The sequence below is a fragment of the Canis lupus genome, chromosome 18 (genome assembly GCF_003254725.2).
Source record: "Canis lupus dingo isolate Sandy chromosome 18, ASM325472v2, whole genome shotgun sequence".
NCBI classification, from domain to species: Eukaryota; Metazoa; Chordata; class Mammalia; order Carnivora; family Canidae; genus Canis; species Canis lupus.
Window position 1 is genome coordinate 12,544,173 of NC_064260.1, and position 16,839 is coordinate 12,561,011.

The 16,839-nt window shown below is 44.7% G+C and overlaps 1 protein-coding gene across 1 annotated transcript in view; it reads left to right on the forward strand.

Moving 5' to 3' along the window:
• The window catches only part of LAMB4 (laminin subunit beta 4), a 98,909-nt gene that overhangs the window by 28,476 nt on the left and 53,594 nt on the right, over positions 1 to 16,839 (forward strand). Inside the window, 5 exon segments of the mRNA XM_035701297.2 lie at positions 2,318 to 2,497; positions 5,077 to 5,186; positions 7,394 to 7,473; positions 8,068 to 8,218; positions 12,677 to 12,808. Coding sequence (XP_035557190.2) covers positions 2,318 to 2,497; positions 5,077 to 5,186; positions 7,394 to 7,473; positions 8,068 to 8,218; positions 12,677 to 12,808 — 653 coding nt within the window.

The following is a 16,839-nucleotide window of genomic DNA, read 5'->3' on the forward strand; positions in this document are numbered from 1 at the left end:
CTATGTTTGAGCCTAAATATTTACATAATCAGATTCCAGGCATAAGAGTTGACTGATTTTAAGTCTTCTGTGATTAAAACACAGTCAAATGTGATACAGAAAAAACACAAAGGTTTGGGAGATTCAACCCCTGGTAATGGGAGTTTGCTGGAGCTGTGTGACGCCAAGAAATTGTGTTGGACTTCTAGCCTCTCAGGGCCATAGCGCAGGGTTATCCCTGCAGTAAAGTTACCAGCTATTCACCCACAGCCCTTCCCCAAAGGATACTTCTGTCCAATATGATTGCATTAAATCCTGGAGCTCAGTGCTGACCCTCTGGAGTGTCTCCTGAACAAAGCTGACCTTTTTCCTTTTGGCTCCTTCTGAAATGAATTCAGTTTATTCCTTCCTTTCTAGAAGCAAATGCATTTAATTAAAATAAAATTCTGGTTTTCCCAAACTAAGCAGAACCGAATGCTATTTTTCCATAATAAGATTTTTTTTAAAGATTTTATTTATTTATTCATAAAAGACACAGAGAGAGAGGCAGAGACACAGGCCCTGCAGGGAGCCTGACGTGGGACTCGATCCTGAGGTCTCCAGGATCACGCCCTGGGCTGAAGGTGGCACTAAACTGCTGAGCCACCTGGGCTGCCCCATAATAAGATTTTATTACCAGTCACGCTCCAATAACAATTGAAAATTGAAAGGTTCTGTCAAACAACCACACATTTGCTTCAATACTTCAAACAGCTAGGTTTTTTCCCACCAAACTCACTAACCTAAATGGTTGTAATATAAACATACCCAACATGGCTTTAGATGGGAGGGGTTTGTTTTTATTCATCCAAAGTAATCATGTGTAAATGTGAACATTATTATTTCTGAGAATCAGGATATCCATTTTTTAAATCTTTATTGAGTTCCTTAGGAGTGGCATCCCTTGGGAACACAAGGATATGAGAGACCTTGGTACCAACAGACTTGTCCTCTCTACCCAAGCCACATGGACTGCTGGCCCAGCCCCTCCTGGACACGACCCCTCAAAAATGAGGGGGTCACTGCCTCACTGGGCAGCTTTCACCGTCCGAGGGCTCTTTCTTATACTCACATCGAGCTCTGCCTGCTATGATTTCTCCCCTCTGAATTATCCATGCCGTCAGCACCCTCTTCCATCTCCTATCCTATCTTTCCTTTAGTTTGTACTGAACAAAGGGGGTCGGGGTGGGGGGCACTTTTGTTGCTCTTTTGCTACAGGAGACCATTTGTCTCATTTTGCAGGATCTCTTCACCCAAGCTTTGGCCCTGCCAGCAGATTTCCAAAAACAAAATGGGGATATAAATTTTTCTTGCTATTCTCCCCCTATCTTTCTTGTAAACACTCCTTCCAGGATAAATTAAAGAGAACAATAGCATTTATCCTTACTTTTCTGTGATGGGAAAGGGCAAACTTACTTTCTTAACCAGACTTCAGAGATTTAGTAAACATATTATGTAATGTTTTTTCTCTCATGACCCTTGATGATATGTACATATTTATATATATAATATATATTTATATATTATATATAAAATATAAAAAATATATTTATACATGTAATATGTAATATATATTTTATATATATTTTTATTTTTATATATTATATATTATATAAAATATATTTATATATTGCTTCCTTATATATTTATATATAAATATATATAAATATATATTGCTTTTTATATTGCTTTCTTCTATAATATATTATATTTATATATATATATATTTATATTTACATATAAATATAAATATATATATTTATATATAGAATATATATTTAAAATATAAAATATATAATATATAATATAAAATCTGTGTTTGATGCTTTTGTGTATTTCAGTACAGCATCCCACACTTGCCTCCAGACCTCATTCTCACCTTTGGAGTCTCGTTTCCTTTTTTTCAGTCTCTCTTTTATTGAGGTGAAATTGACATAACATAAAATTAACCATTTGACAATGAACAGCAATTTATTAGCCCAAAGTTGTGGGGTCAGCATCTCTATATAACTCTGAAACATTTTCATCACCCCCTAACTTAATCAGTGTATTCTTCACATCCAGTTTTCAAAAACAATCTATATATAATGAAATTGTTCAACATTTCCCAAAGCCCGAGATCTGGGAGACATTTCTGAACAGCCCTAGCCCACTGGTCTAGCTGTTTAAAGGTTTAGTTTATTTAAACGTATTTAGTTATTTAAACAAAATAAAATAGTTACAGCGTGAGTAAAATGCTATGTTTATATCTCTGGTCTCCCATAATTTGGAATTAACTAATGCATGTCTGTGTCCCCAGCTTGTGAATGTGACCCAGACGGGACCTTATCGGGTGGCATGTGTGTGAGCCACTCTGATCCTGCTTTGGGGGCTGTGGCCGGCCAGTGCTTGTGCAAGGAGAACGTGGAAGGAGCCAAGTGTGACCAGTGCAAGCCCAACCACCACACACTGAGTGCCACTGACCCCATGGGTTGTCAGCGTAAGTCAGCGTGGCGGTGGGCCAGCCTGGATGAGGTTTAAGGCTTGAGGCTGTCTCTGTTGGCCCTAAAATTCGGTCGTATGGGAAATACCCAAGAGTATTGCCAGCCTCTGGGTTTTCTAAAGTGATGCAAAAAAAAAAAAAAAAAAAACCCTCCCTCTGACCAGCACTGAGGAGGGTACTTGATGGGATGAGCACTGGTGTTATACTATATGTTGGCGAATTGAATCTAAATTTTAAAATGTAAAAAAAAAAAAAACCAATAAAAATAAATAAGAAGAGTTTAAAAGGTAAGAACAAACAAAACAAAACAAAACAAAAAAACTTACTGCAAATTTTAGTACTTTAGTGGAGATTTTTCTCCTGGAGGGCAGCCGAGACTATTATATGGTACCAGCAGGGGGCGCTCACATTTCCCTGCTGGAGCAAACCTGGGGAAAGGCCAAGAAATTAAATGCTAAGTTGCAAAACCTTTAGAAAAATGGTCTCTGACTTGGACTTTCTCACACAAATTCGTTAAATTTACATTATGCATTTATGCATAGATTTATGACTTCATAAGCAGTCTTCAAGTAGTGGTTTCTTTTCCCTTTTTTAAAAATTATTTTTCCCCTTTCTTCCCATACCCCTCTTGGAATTGGTCCTACAATCCCTGGCAAAGAGAAGACAAAAAAACACAAAACACTAAAAAGCCAAGGGAGAGGTTATGGGGAAATAGAAAGAGTCTAGGAGTTTTCTGGGGCCAAATGGGAAGACCCTTGGCTCCAGGATCACAGAAATTTAGAGCTGCCTGGGGTCTCAGAGAGCTGCAGATTCCTCAAGGAATCCTGAGTAAATAATTTCCCTTTGGTCACAGCATCATGCTCTATATTTTTGCCCAGATAAGGAACTGTAGATTATTTGCATGCTTAGAGAACAGCATGCAGAATCCTACCTTCTTCTGGAGTTTAACGGCAACATTAAATTCCAGGCTAATAAATTATATAGTCAAGCCAATTCCCATCACACTTTTCATCACACCCAGGTGCTGCCCCTGGTTCAGTACTAACCTGATGCCCTCCAAGAATAGGCCAAATAATTGTTTTTTGGAGTTTTTTTCTTTTGTAACAGCTTCAGGGAGATATAGTTCACATGCCATATAATTTGCCCTTTGAAATACAACTCAGTGATGTCTTTATTCAGAGTTGTGTAACCATCACTATAATCAATTTTAGAATATTTCTATTATCCCAAAAAAGAAACCCTGCACCCTATTTCTGTCTATATACCCAAAAGATTGAAAACAGTGTTGAAGACAGATCTGTACACTCATGTTCATAACAGCATTATTCACAGTAGCCAAAAAGCAGAAGCGATCCAAGTGTCCATCATGGATGAATGGGCACACAAAATGTGGCACATACACACCGGAGAATACTATTCAGCCTCAAGAAGGAAGTTGTGATACGGGCAACACCATGGATGAGCTTTGAAGAGGGTGGCTCAGTGAAATAAGCCAGTCACACAAGGACAACCGCTGTAGGAGTCCACTTACATGAGGTTCCTAGAGCAGTTAGGTCTATGGAAACAGAAAGTAGTGGTTGCCAAGGGCTTGGGAGAGGGAGGAAGGGGTAGAGACGGTGTTTGGTGGGCACAGAGTTTCGGTTTTGCAAGACGAAGAGTCCTGGAGGTTGGTTGCACAATAGTGTAGCTGTATGTAAAATGGTAAATTTTATGTCAAATGTATTTTACCATGAAAAGAAAAGGAGCCCCATTGCCTTTAGCTACCGCCTCCCTACGTGCCCTTTTCTCCACCCCGGCCTGGGCAAGCCCGACTCTCCTGTCTGTCCTTCTAGACTTTGCCCGTTGTGGACATTTCATACAAATGAAATCATCTAATATGTGATCCTTTGTGACTGGCTCCTTTCACGTAGCGACATGTTCTCAGGGATCACCCATGTCATAGAGTGTGTCAGTCCCTGATTCCTTTTTATGGCTTAACAATAGTCCATTGTGTGGATACTCCCCACATATTATTTATCCGTGCATCGTTTGATGGACATTCGGGTGGGTTCCATGAACAGGGGGTTTTTTCCTGCAAGGGAAATGTATAGCTTGCTCTGGTAGCCAATTCCTTAGCCTCACAACACAGGCAGGACTCAGAGATGCCTATGGGTGGCAGAGGAAGAGGAGGGAGAAAATGGGAAAAAGGAACAAGGTGCTAAGAAAAGAGAGGGGAGGATAGCTGCATCTGCCCCAAAAGGAGCCAGCAATGACCACCGCGACACTCAGAAACCCTTGCCCTGCGTCCAGCCGGCTGACCCCCCACCCTCGGGCATCACTCAGGATGACCGTGCCAGCCACCCCAGCTTGCACACCTTCTAAGTCGTCTCCTCCCAGTTGCCATCCAGCAGAACCGCGGGGGCTCTGGAAGCATCTGGGCCTGGCTGTCCTGTGCGGGGTTGTGTGCACCGCAGTAACCGTGTGCCAGGCCCGGCTACTCTGTGTCCTTGTGGCCACGTGTTTGGCTCAGTGTGAGCCATTAGGGACAAGAGGGGGGTAAAGAAAAATGGGAATAATTGCATTTGCTGTGTTTTCAGCCTGCAACTGCCACCCCTCCGGGAGTGCGCCGCTCCCGGCCTGCGACGTGGATACAGGCCAGTGCTTGTGCCAGCCCTTTGCCACCGGGCCACGCTGTGAAGAATGCGCTGTATGTATGTGCTGAGGAGTTCCCTTTGGTGAGGTTGCTCGGGGTCCTCCTGCCACTGCTCAGGGGGGACTCGGTCTCGTGGATGGCTCTCCTTGTCCCTGGGTATTTCCATCCTCCCTGCTAGAGGTTGTTTCCATGCCAGAAATCAGCAAAAGCCACTCACCAGCCCCCACCCTTCGGCAGAGAGCCGGTTGTTGACATTTACCAGCACACCAGCTTTTTTGTACCAACTTGGACTGAACTGACTCGGGCACCAATGTCAGAGGTTTCATGCACTGTCCTCCCGAAATGCCAGGCAGTAGACTTTGAAGGTCTATCTGCTCCCCTTTCTCAGCCCGCCAGATCATGGAGCCTTTTCTTCTGTCCTTGGCCTGCAGTCCCTTTATCTCACCCCTGCGACTCCTTGCCGAAAATTACCTTGGACAGGCTCATTCAAAAAACCCCACCCAAACCAAGCCGCAGGTTTAAATGTGTTGTTGATTCCCATGGGAAATAAAAGCCTGGATTTTTCACACACCCCGCTCAACATAGGAGCGTGGATGTCTAAAATTAGTCAAACACAAGCTTTTTTACACCATAAGAAATGTGTCATGCAGTGAGGGAGTTCAAATCCAGCTCTTCCCTTTGTTCTTCAATCTTGGCAGCCCACCCTGACATTTTAGACACACACACACACACACACACACACAAATAAAAATAAAAAGCTTAACCTAATAAAAGAACAGTGACCTTGATGTGTCGGAAGAAATGTAGCCGATAAATAAGAAACATATGCCTGTTACAACATAGCTTTTGTGCTAATCTTTTAAGTCATTTTACTGAAAACATATGAGGATGGGGCCCAGGAGGTGGGGGAAGAAAGGCAGGAAGTACATACGGAGGGGGAGGCCTCTGAGGCAGGGCAGCGGACCTAGAAGTGTTGGGGGGAAGCCAGGCCCAGCTCCGTGGCCGTGGGGGAGCAGGGGCTGCGGGGCTGGTTCACAGGGTCAAACGCAGACTCCACAGCAGATGGTGTCAGACATGCCCTAGACTCAGGCTGACTTTGTTCGTTGGCTCTTTTCTGGCCACTGTGCTGTTAACTCAATTGTGTTTGCAAGAGGAAAATAACTGAGCAGGGGCCACCCTGTGGGGGCTTGTCCCCTGTGGCCGATCCCACGTACCCGCCAGGTGCCCCGCTTGGCCTTGTGTCAGGGGCGCCCGGGGCCTGCACAGAGCCCCCCATGCCACAGGGAGTTTTCACAACCACATCCTGAGCGAGGCCCTTCGTGGCCCATCGTTTGGACCCAGACTGCAGTTTAGTTTTGGGGAAAATATCAGAAATTCTTTGCTGCGTTTTGTGACACGTTATGTCAACTTCGAATGTTTAAAATACATCTTTTTGGGTAAAATCAGGCATCAACTTTTACCAAGATAACAACGACAACAGAAAGATATATGGATTCTTCACAAACTCGTTTCAAATGAGAGTGTCATGCCTCTTGTGACGTTAATTTTGTCTGAACATGTTAACTTGAGATCTGAGGGGGAAGGATTTTTTTTTTTTTTTTTTAGCATTTTATAGTAAATGTTATCACATTTAAGAACTAGTTGTTTGGATCTCACCAGCTGCTTATATTGAATGAAGGTCAAGATGTTGCAATGATGAAAAAGTCTCGAACAAAGTTGACTCTCTCACGCAGAGTTTGTTATAGCAAAACAACTTGTTTATAAACAAGCGAGCCAACTAAATTGTGATATTCAACTAAGATCTCAAATGCCACTTGATTGATTTTTTTTGTTACCCCAAAACATTTTAGGGTTGTGAAAGTAAAAAATCCCTAGGGATTTTGTGGTAGGGGAACCTACTGGTTTTTACAAAAGCAGTTGCAAATCAGCTAGTTGAAGACCGTCTCCCCAGACTGGCCCTAAGTAACTTAATGGGAGGCGAAATTGGTGCTGTCAGAGGACCGAGTCGTCTCTACCGCATCTGAGCTTGGGATCATCTGCAGACAACATGCCTGTCCCCCTCATTTCAAGTGCCAGGAGTGGGAGATACGTGTCCTCAAAGATCATTACCAAGTGCACAGGCAAGAAAGGCTGGTCAGTGATTGTCCAGGCAGTGTGGCCGTTGGACATGAGTCAGCTGAACTGTACTGGTTTTTAATATTTCCCTTCAGAGGAGCAAATCTCTTCACAGCTGGAATCGGCTGAGCATTTTCTCTTTGTAGGTTGGGCACTGGAGAATGGAAGATCACCTCCATGGCTGTTCCCCCTGTGACTGTGACATTGGAGGTGCTTATTCCAACGTGTAAGTCAGTAAAAGGAATGACAAAGTTCTGTGACTATAGTCTTGACTCACTTTTCCTAAGCAAAGCACATTTTTATTCTGATAGGCTCATAGTCATTGGTGATGGACCTTATTCCATGACAAGCAAAGAATGCTAAAAAGAGATGTTCTTGAGACATTAACCACAGCCCAAATGATTTATTTTACTTGAGATATTCCCAAGGAAGAGAGAAACAGTTCTATTGCCTGGTTAACCGATGAGGGGGGAGGGGGGAGGGGTGCCTCCTGTGACTTGACCTGGGTGCCTCCTGTGACTTGACCTACCTAAAACACCAACTTTTTGCCCCCCTCTCAAAGGAGGTTCCCCACTTCTTTTTGCAGTTTTTAGAACAGAGAGAAGAGAAGTGGCTCCTTGGGTTTTATGGATCTGGAATTGCTTTTCAAGACCAGACACATAGAGCCCATGGCCTCCCAATATCCTCCTCAAGACAATGACTGATGGATTCAAAGAGTGTGTCCAAACTCAGAAAGCATTTAGCACAGCACCCCCATGCCTCCATTTGATACTTGCCCCTCACCCCTGTGTTGGTGCATGATGGATTTGTGTCTCCCCAGGTGCTCACCCAAGGATGGGCAATGTGAATGCCGCCCACACATCACTGGCCGCAGTTGCACCAAACCAGCCCCGGGCTACTTCTTTGCTCCTTTGAATTTCTATCTCTACGAGGCAGAGGAAGCCACCCCACTGCAAGGACTTGCACCTTTGGTTCGTATTTCATTTAGTGTCCTCACAGATTTGATTTGATGGAGTGTCAGTACATACATATAACACACCCTTGAGATCATGGGTAAGGTACCCAAAAAGGATGGTCTTGCCCACATATGCAGATCAGAGTAGAGTTTAATTTATCACAGAACTGAAGATTATAGAAATTCTTGAGGGCAGAGGCTGCATCTTATTTAACCTTTGTATTCCAATTCTAGCACAGAGCCCGGCACATGAGTGTGAATTGGATTAAACCGCGATTTCCTTTTTGCTCTTTCAATGTGTCTATCAGATACCATGGGTTTATTGAGCATCTACTTGTCTGCCTTACCCATGACTCTATAAAGAGTCATGAGACGTTCCATGAGACGGAAGGATAAATGTGTACCCCATGCACCATTGTCGCCCCAGCACCTACCACAGTTCCTGACCCATAGTACGTACGAACTTCACAGACCTCTGCTAATGAATGAATAAAGAAGGTACATAACAGAAGCCTACACTGTGTTCTCTGGCCTCCTGATGTCAGATTAACAGTTCTCACTGAAGGCAGTGACATTCGCTGGAGTGTGTGATTGCAAATGTCACTTGGCGCGCTACTTCATTTCCTACAAGTCACAGTCCTGTGGGATCTTTTCCCTAAAAATATTTTTCTAGAAGTCTTGCTAAAGGAGCAGACACACACATGTGGAATGATTAGAGAAAATACAAGTTAGACTCCTGTGACATTCTCAGGCACGTGACTCCAGCCACAGGCAGGCATGTGATGGGGGGAAAGGTGATGTGAGGTGAGAGGCTTCAAGGAGAGAACACATGTAAAAGTTGGTTCTGAAGATGAGATTTGGATAGAAAACAGGGGAACTCATCCAGGTTCCAGCAACTAAGTCATTTCCTGAGATCTCTTCTTTATCTGGACACTGTTGGTGGGAGGGATGAAAATCCCCCTTAGGAGGCTTGGAATGTTCTCTTCTACTCACTAGAATTAGGGCAGGGGCAGGAGGTTTTCGCTCTCCCTACTTAGATTTACAACCGTGGTGGGTGGAATCACAATGAAAAAGTCTATGTCTGCTTTCTTCATGGTTTTTAATTTTGTCTTCATGATGTTGACTGAAAAAAAAAAGCTTTGGGGGGATCCCTGGGTGGCTCAGCAGTTTAGCACCTGCCTTTGGCCCAGGGCGTGATCCTGGAGTCCCGGGATCGAGTCCCACATTGGGCTCCCGGCATGGAGCCTGCTTCTCCCTCCTCCTGTGTCTCTGCCTCTCTCTCTCTCTTCTCTCTCTCTCTCTCTATCATGAATAAATATATAAATAAATCTTTTAAAAAAAAAGCTTTGGGAAAGTAATATTGGTATTTATAGTTAGGCTATAACTATTGTAAAATAATAGAAAATATATATGGGTCCCTACCCCCCTGGTTCCTGGTACAGAGCTCCTGAAACCTGTGTAATTTTCTAGGTGATAAGAACACTTGGAACATCTTTTGTTCTAATATTTGGTCTTTGACCCTGGCTCCTGACACAGAGCTCCTAAACCCTTTGGAATTTCCTGGGTGATAGGAATATCTTTTGTTCTAATCAAGTGACTCTCAGTGGGCTTTTGGATGGGGGCTGGTCACCAGAAAGACCCAGCCATAATTAGAAGCTTAGAATTTTCAGACCTACCCCCTCCCCCATTGTTTGGGAAGGGGAGAGGGACTAGAGATTGAGTTAATGATTGATCATGTCTATGTGATAAAGCCCCTGGAAAAATCTCCAAAGTGTGGTGTTCAGAGAGCATCCAGGTTGGTGAGCACATCCATGAGCCAGGAGGGTAATACACACCAACTCCAGAGGCCAGAAGCTCCTGCATCCAGGACCCTCCTAGTCCAGTCCTTGCCCTAAGTATCTCTTCATCTGGCTGTTTACGTGTATCCTTTATAGGATCCTTTATTGTATAAACCACCAAGCGTGTTTCCCTAAGTTCTGTCAGTGACTCTAGAAAATCTCAAGCCCAAGGAGGGGGTCACGGGAATCCTAGTTTATAGCTGTTTGGTCAGAAGTACTGGTAACAGCCTGGACTTTCTCCTGGCATCTGAAGTGGGGGGCAGGTAGGCTGGTGGGACTGAGCCCTTTACCTGTGATATCTGACGCTAAGTCCAGGGAGATGGCATCAGACTGAACTAAATTATAAGACATCCCATCCAGCTGATGTCAGAGATTTGATGGGTGTGGAAATAAACACACACATTGGTGCCAGAAGTGCTGTCGGCATAGAGGGACAGGAGAGAGGACACACAGTGGTGTCTTTCCTATATAACTGTAAATGCCACAGTTCCCATCGTTTTGTGTAAGAAAACACAAAACAGATGTAATTATCTAGAGTAGATGGGCCGATACTTAGCATTTATTCCCTGTACACCACAGGCAGGGTGCTGACAAGCAATTAAGTAGGATCATATCATGTGCTGATACAGCTCCAAAGAGTAGTGTCTGTCCGTGGCTTTAAGAAAAAAAATCAAGGCTGTTGAATGGGCTTAGAGGGCCCCGAAAATTGCCTAAAGAATTAAAAAGTAATATGTATAACAAAGGAAAACAAATTCAAGGTGGGATTGATGTTAAGTGTTTAAAAAATGAAAAGGTGGGATTGATGTTAAGTGTTTAAAAAATGAATAACTTCCTCTCCACTGGAAACCCAGGCCTTAGTTGTAGTAGAAAGGATTTAAATTAGAGACTGTTTAATTATTTGTACATTCATTAACAAACATGTATTGTGTGCTTCCTATGCTGTTGCTGTTGGTATCAGTAAAACTTCCAGAGGCACCTGGTTGGCTCAGTCAGTAGAGCACATGACTCTCTTGATCTTGGGGTTGAGAGTAGAGTTTACTTAAAAATAATTTTTTTAAAAACCCCGCAAACTTCCACTTAGTGAGTGCCTTGTGGCTTTGCACTTTACGTGCATTATTATCTTGTTTAACTTTCCAAACAACCTAAATATTATCATCTTTAATTTCCAGATGAGGGAAATGTTAAAGAGGTTACGCAACTTGCCCAAAGTCACCCAGCTGGTGGGCAATGGGCCCTGGCTTGAAACCTGGGGTTCCTTTCATAAGGGCACTACCCCATTCATGAGAATGTGTCCTCACGACCCAGTCACCTCGCAAAGACCTCACCTTTAAATACCATCACCTTGGGAATTAGGCTTTATGGATTTTGCAGGGACACAAACATTCAGTCTACGGCAGCATCCTTACTACTCAAAATGTTATCTATCAACCAACAAGATTGGCATCGCCGGTGAGTTCACCGGACTTGGAGAATCTCAGGCCCCATCCCAGACCTATTAAATCATGTCTGCATGTTAACAAGATCCCTAGGTGATTTGTAGGCAGTCTGGTTTATTTTTCTCATTGAAATGATTTGTGGTCATAAATGTGAATATTGATTGAGTTTAACATAGTATAGAATTTAATACAGTATAGTATAAAGCTAATTCCATTATATACTTTCTGTATAAAATTAATAAAATAGTCTCTAATTTTGTGTTACACAATGAACTCCATTGGTGAGGGGGAGAATAAAAAGAGGAGGAAAAATAGGCATAATCCAGCGTAGCCTGTCCCGAGAGCCCTCATCACAGAGGTCAGGCAGCTGGTCAGAGTGTGGCTGAGAATCTGAGCAATAAACACTAGAACAAGAGAGTTTCTGAAGCAGGCGACAGCTGACCCTAGGGCTGCGCACTGGTGACGAACAACCAGGGGACCTGTGAAATTAAAAATCACATTTATAGTACCAACAATGAAAAATCAGCCAAGGAAACACCCAGGTCCAGAGAAGAGCCAACAATCTAGAAACCAGCAATTGGAGACTCTGACTGGGTCACCACCAAAGAGATGATACAAAAGAGAGGCCTGAGAGACCAGGATTTTAAGGAAACTGGAGCTGCATGAATGTAATTCCTCTGCTTCAGTTTGGCTGCTGGGATTTGGCTCTCCTGGTCTAACCTCTCATGGGAACCCAAAAGGCCAAATCCCACAAACTGAGAACTGCCAGGAATTGGTCTAGGGAGTAGCCCGAGTGACCATCAGCTAATAAATCTGAGTCTCGACACTATGCCTGTTGTTGACTCTCTACAACTTTCTTCTTGATATTTCACATTAAAGCATGGCATGTGTGCCTTTTTTATATATATAACACCATGACACTAGTAGATAAGACTAAATGTTTCCCCAGTTTGGAATTTCACCACTACTAGCCTACATTGCATCCTTTAAAAGAAAACCCAACATGTGCTCGTAGGACTACCAACATTTCCCATTTCCATAAAGCAATAAAAAATTATAAGCTGACTCATGACTCGTTCCTGAGGTTATGAAATGAGGATCATGATTGCCATTAAGTTATTGGATAATCTGAAACTCCTGTACTGAGGTATAATTGGAACTGTTGAGTGACTTACACTGCCATTTCTTTTTCTTGTTAAGATATCAGCCGCAGCTTTGCCTACATGTGATGTGTATTTCCAGCAGCAAGGGGGTGATTTCATAGTTGACAAAGGCAATATAATACTGAAGAGAAATCAGAAGCAGAGTGGACGTGCTGACGAGTGGAGTGAGGTAAACCATTTCTTCATGGCCATTGCCTATCCTGCCATAAATGAACCCAGTAATGTGGTTGGAACCATGTAGGACCCGTGTAAGTCCTCAGTCCATGTAAACCCCCAGTATCCTCAAGGATGGGATGGATAGAAGGAGGACACAAGCTCAAAGTAATGCTAGAGCCTCTGAGCAAAACTTTGGTAGCTCTAGTTCTTTCAAGATGGAAGTTTCTGGAAAGCTGGATTCTAGAGTTGGAGAGTATTGTGAATTCACGATTTTTTGTCATTTTGGTAAGGAAAGGTACAGTGCTGAGGAATGGCTCTGCCCCTGGTTGGAGGGATAAGGATGTGCTGATATACCTGGGGCGGTGCACGGCTGTACCCTGAAGTCTGAGGCAGTGGGAGTTGGCTAATGCTGGCGTGAGTGCAGGATGATGCCCCCTCCACAGGATCCTGCCTCTAATGGCTTCAGAAGGCCCGGGGAGACCTGAGGGCCTTGTAGCCATCCAACTATATTAGCCCGATATGAGGGTGCTTCATGACCATTCATTCATTCATTCATTCACACATATGCTGGGATCTTTACTGAGTGTTCCCAGGTGCATATGCATGAACGGGCATGTTGGAAGGCGTATGACATGACACTAGCTGTCTTGTTCATGAACCTAGCACATGAGTCAGTTCCTTACATATGAGACCTCCTTGAGTGAAGGAAATGGTTGAATGAATCAATGATAACAAACATACGTAGGCCTGAAGCCTGCCCTTGAGATTGTTGTTACGGAAATGAGCCACCACAACTGATGGTGGCGGGGTGGGGGAAGTATCAGGAAAGAGGCACACATGATATGGACTTCAGATTAGGGGGAGCTACCTCCAGCTGAGAGGATCAGAGAAGGCTTCCTGGCCAGTGTTCCTCCTCCTGGGATGGCGGCCTTGCTCTTTCTCCTTGTCTGATTCCCGTCCCGCATGCCCATGAGGCCTCCTCTGACTCTCTGGGCATCTCCTCCTGAGTCCATCAAAGAGAAGAGTGGGAAACGAGTTGGCACTTCCCTCCCCTGGCTCCCTGCGGCCCAGATCAGTGAACCTCAAATGTTACTGTGCCTAAGTATTGCCTGGGGAGTTCATTCAGAAAGCAGATTCCAGGGTCTTGCCCTCAAGATGCTGAATCCGGGGATCTGGAACTGGTCAAGAAATCCACACGTTTGCCAAGCACCCCCAGGGGATTCAGACACAGGTGGTCCATGACCGCACTTTGAGAGACACGGCTCTGAGCATCCACACACTACTCTCCTGCCTCTTCCCTGAAATGACCACCTCTGTATTATTGACTTTAAAACTTGTACTCATCCCTGAAGACCCAATGCAGATTTATCTTCCTCTGACATTCCCTACCCCAACATCTGGACAGAGTTCATTATTTCCATCTCCAGGGCTATACAAATCAGTAATTTTCAGACTGCGGCTCCTGCCTGTTAGTGGGTTATGAAATCGGTTGGCCAGGCCAGCCTTTATGCAACAGAATACAAAACAAGGGCATATATTTTTTTTTCATGAAAATTTCATTTCAGTGCTCTATAAATGTGCATGTGTGTGCTGTGTCACTGTCTCGGGTTGGGCTCCCCGGAAACAGACATTACAGCAGAGATTTGGGTGCCCGTGCTTTACTGGGGGAGTGCTCACCAGAAGTCTGTAGGGGGCAAGTGTGGGAGACGGGGTGGGGGGCCCCCAGGGGCCGTCATGGGTGTGGGCTGCCAGGGCAGATGCAGGCGACCTCCCCGGTAAGCGGCTCCCCTCCAGGGGCAGTTCTCAAGAGAAGGGAGCAGCGTGAGACAGCAGCTGGTGGCTGGAGACAGTGGCCCAGCAGAGGGGACCCAGCAGCACAGTGACAGCGTCAGCTGACGTCTGCTCCTTGCGTGCTCAAGACCCACAAGCAGGGCCCTCTGTTCAGAAATTAGGGAAAAAGGTCCTTGAAGGTAGTGGAATATATAGCTTCTTCCTTTTTTTTAATTTTTAAAAAGATTTTATTATTTATTTATTTGAGAGAGAGAGAGAGAGAAAGCGAGAGAGCATGAACAGGGAGGAGGGATGGAGGGAGAAGCAGATTCCCCACTGAGAAAGGAGCCCAACTCGGGGCTCCATCCCAGGACCCGAATGAAGACGCTTAACCGGCTGAGCCACCCAGGCGCCCTATAGCTTCTTACTTTCTTCCATAGTCTCTCTCTTGACTTGTTAGTGGGTTTTTATTTGCCAATTAGTGCCATTTGAAGAAAAGAAATATTAGTTATTAGCATGAATTGTACCACTCGTCTTTGTATCATGCAATGCCAATTTTCACTGCAAACATAAGAGCATTTGGCTCACGTGTAATCATGTGTAATGACTGAAATTACACCGTTTGTCTATGGAGTCTTCTATGCATGTGCATCTTGTTCTTCCCGAACAGTGGGAATGCTGCACAAAGCGACCTCAACCTGGTTTTCATTTCACTTCTTGGTATGCGTCCTGCCAACACTGCCTGCCCTCAGCGTACCAATGAGTAAGGGAGCGCTGCAAGAAAGGCAGCCAGAAGTCACCTTATCTTTTCTTCCTTCTAGTCATCCCTTGGTGCAAGCAGCTGGCCGATACAGGGAAGCAACATGAATAATGTCTTTCTTAGAACGCCTTTGCCTTCTTTCTGCTTTCAAAGCAAGTTCTGGTTGGAACGGGAAGCCTGGCTCCTTGGAGCTGTCAGCACCCTGCTTACTCAGTCACAAATGTAGCACATTTACCTTATTTGCACGCTTGGTCTCACTGAACGCATGCGCATAGTAGGTCCATTTGGATGCTATGCTCACTGGCATCGTGTGTGTGGTTTGTGAACATTGGGGGTGAGTGAACAGGCACGTGGCGGGCATATCTCTTCTGCTCACATGTGCGCTACATTGTCCCAAGAGACTTCACTTATAAAACAATTTCAAAGATAAAATCATCATTTCAAGATGGTGACAGCAGAGCATTAAGCCGAACTCTGGGCCCTTCTGAACACGAGACCCTCTGCAAGTACACAGAGTGCACGCGCATGAGGCTGACCCTGCCCATTTGCCTCTTACGTTAAGTTCATTCCATGCAAGCACAGGTTCTCCAGGATTCCAATCGGTCACAATTCCTGGGGAGTGTTACAAAAGGAGATCTGGGGACAAACTGCAGCCTCCAGCTGGTTTGGTCCCAAGGTTGAAACTGAAACTCACTATCTTCCTCCCTCCTTGCCACCCATTCTAGATTCCCCTCATCCTCACCTAGCACTTCTGCTGGAGAGGATGCCCTAGACCCTCATTCCTCCAGGGCCTGAGCCCCTGGTTTCCATGGTCTTCTCAAGCTACCTGTAAGGGAATGCCAAAGGTGTCTTAGTGGGCCACCTCCATGCCATGCGTATTCCTCATGTCCTGATTATACAGCATCAGCCCTTCCAGTTATGGTCATTTCTTCCCAGGCCTCCTGCTCTGTTGTCATGAGGAGCTCAGGTGCCCATGCAGCAGCCATGGCATTAAGGTTAGAGGAATTTTTCATTCCTGCCCAAAAATCAAGGCATCTAGACCCACAGAGCCTAAAGTTGCAAGCACAAGAAGCCCAAATTCCCATGATCACCATCAGTGCCAGTGAGCTTGACTACCCCTACCTGATTTCCACACCCATGTTTTCTCCCTGTTGGGGACACAGCATCCCATAAAGGCCTTCACTCTAAGGAGTAAAAAAACCCCAGAACACTGTCCTATCTCACCAGGTGTCATTTCCAAGCTAGTGAGGCTGATGCATCTAAAAGGCCCCATTCCACCGCCATCTGAGGTTAGCATCCTCTGAATGGCTTGGTTTGTGTAGGAGCAGTGGATCTCAAAGTCACATGACCATTCTATACTTCTTTTGCTGTGAGGTGGGCCCAATGACCTGAGGAGGTGTTCTACTTTCCCTCACTGGTGAATCAGACACCCTGTGAGCCCTCCTTGACCAAGGCCATAGAGTGTCTGATTATCTCTAGGGGAGATCACATAATGTCACCTTGTACCATGGGAC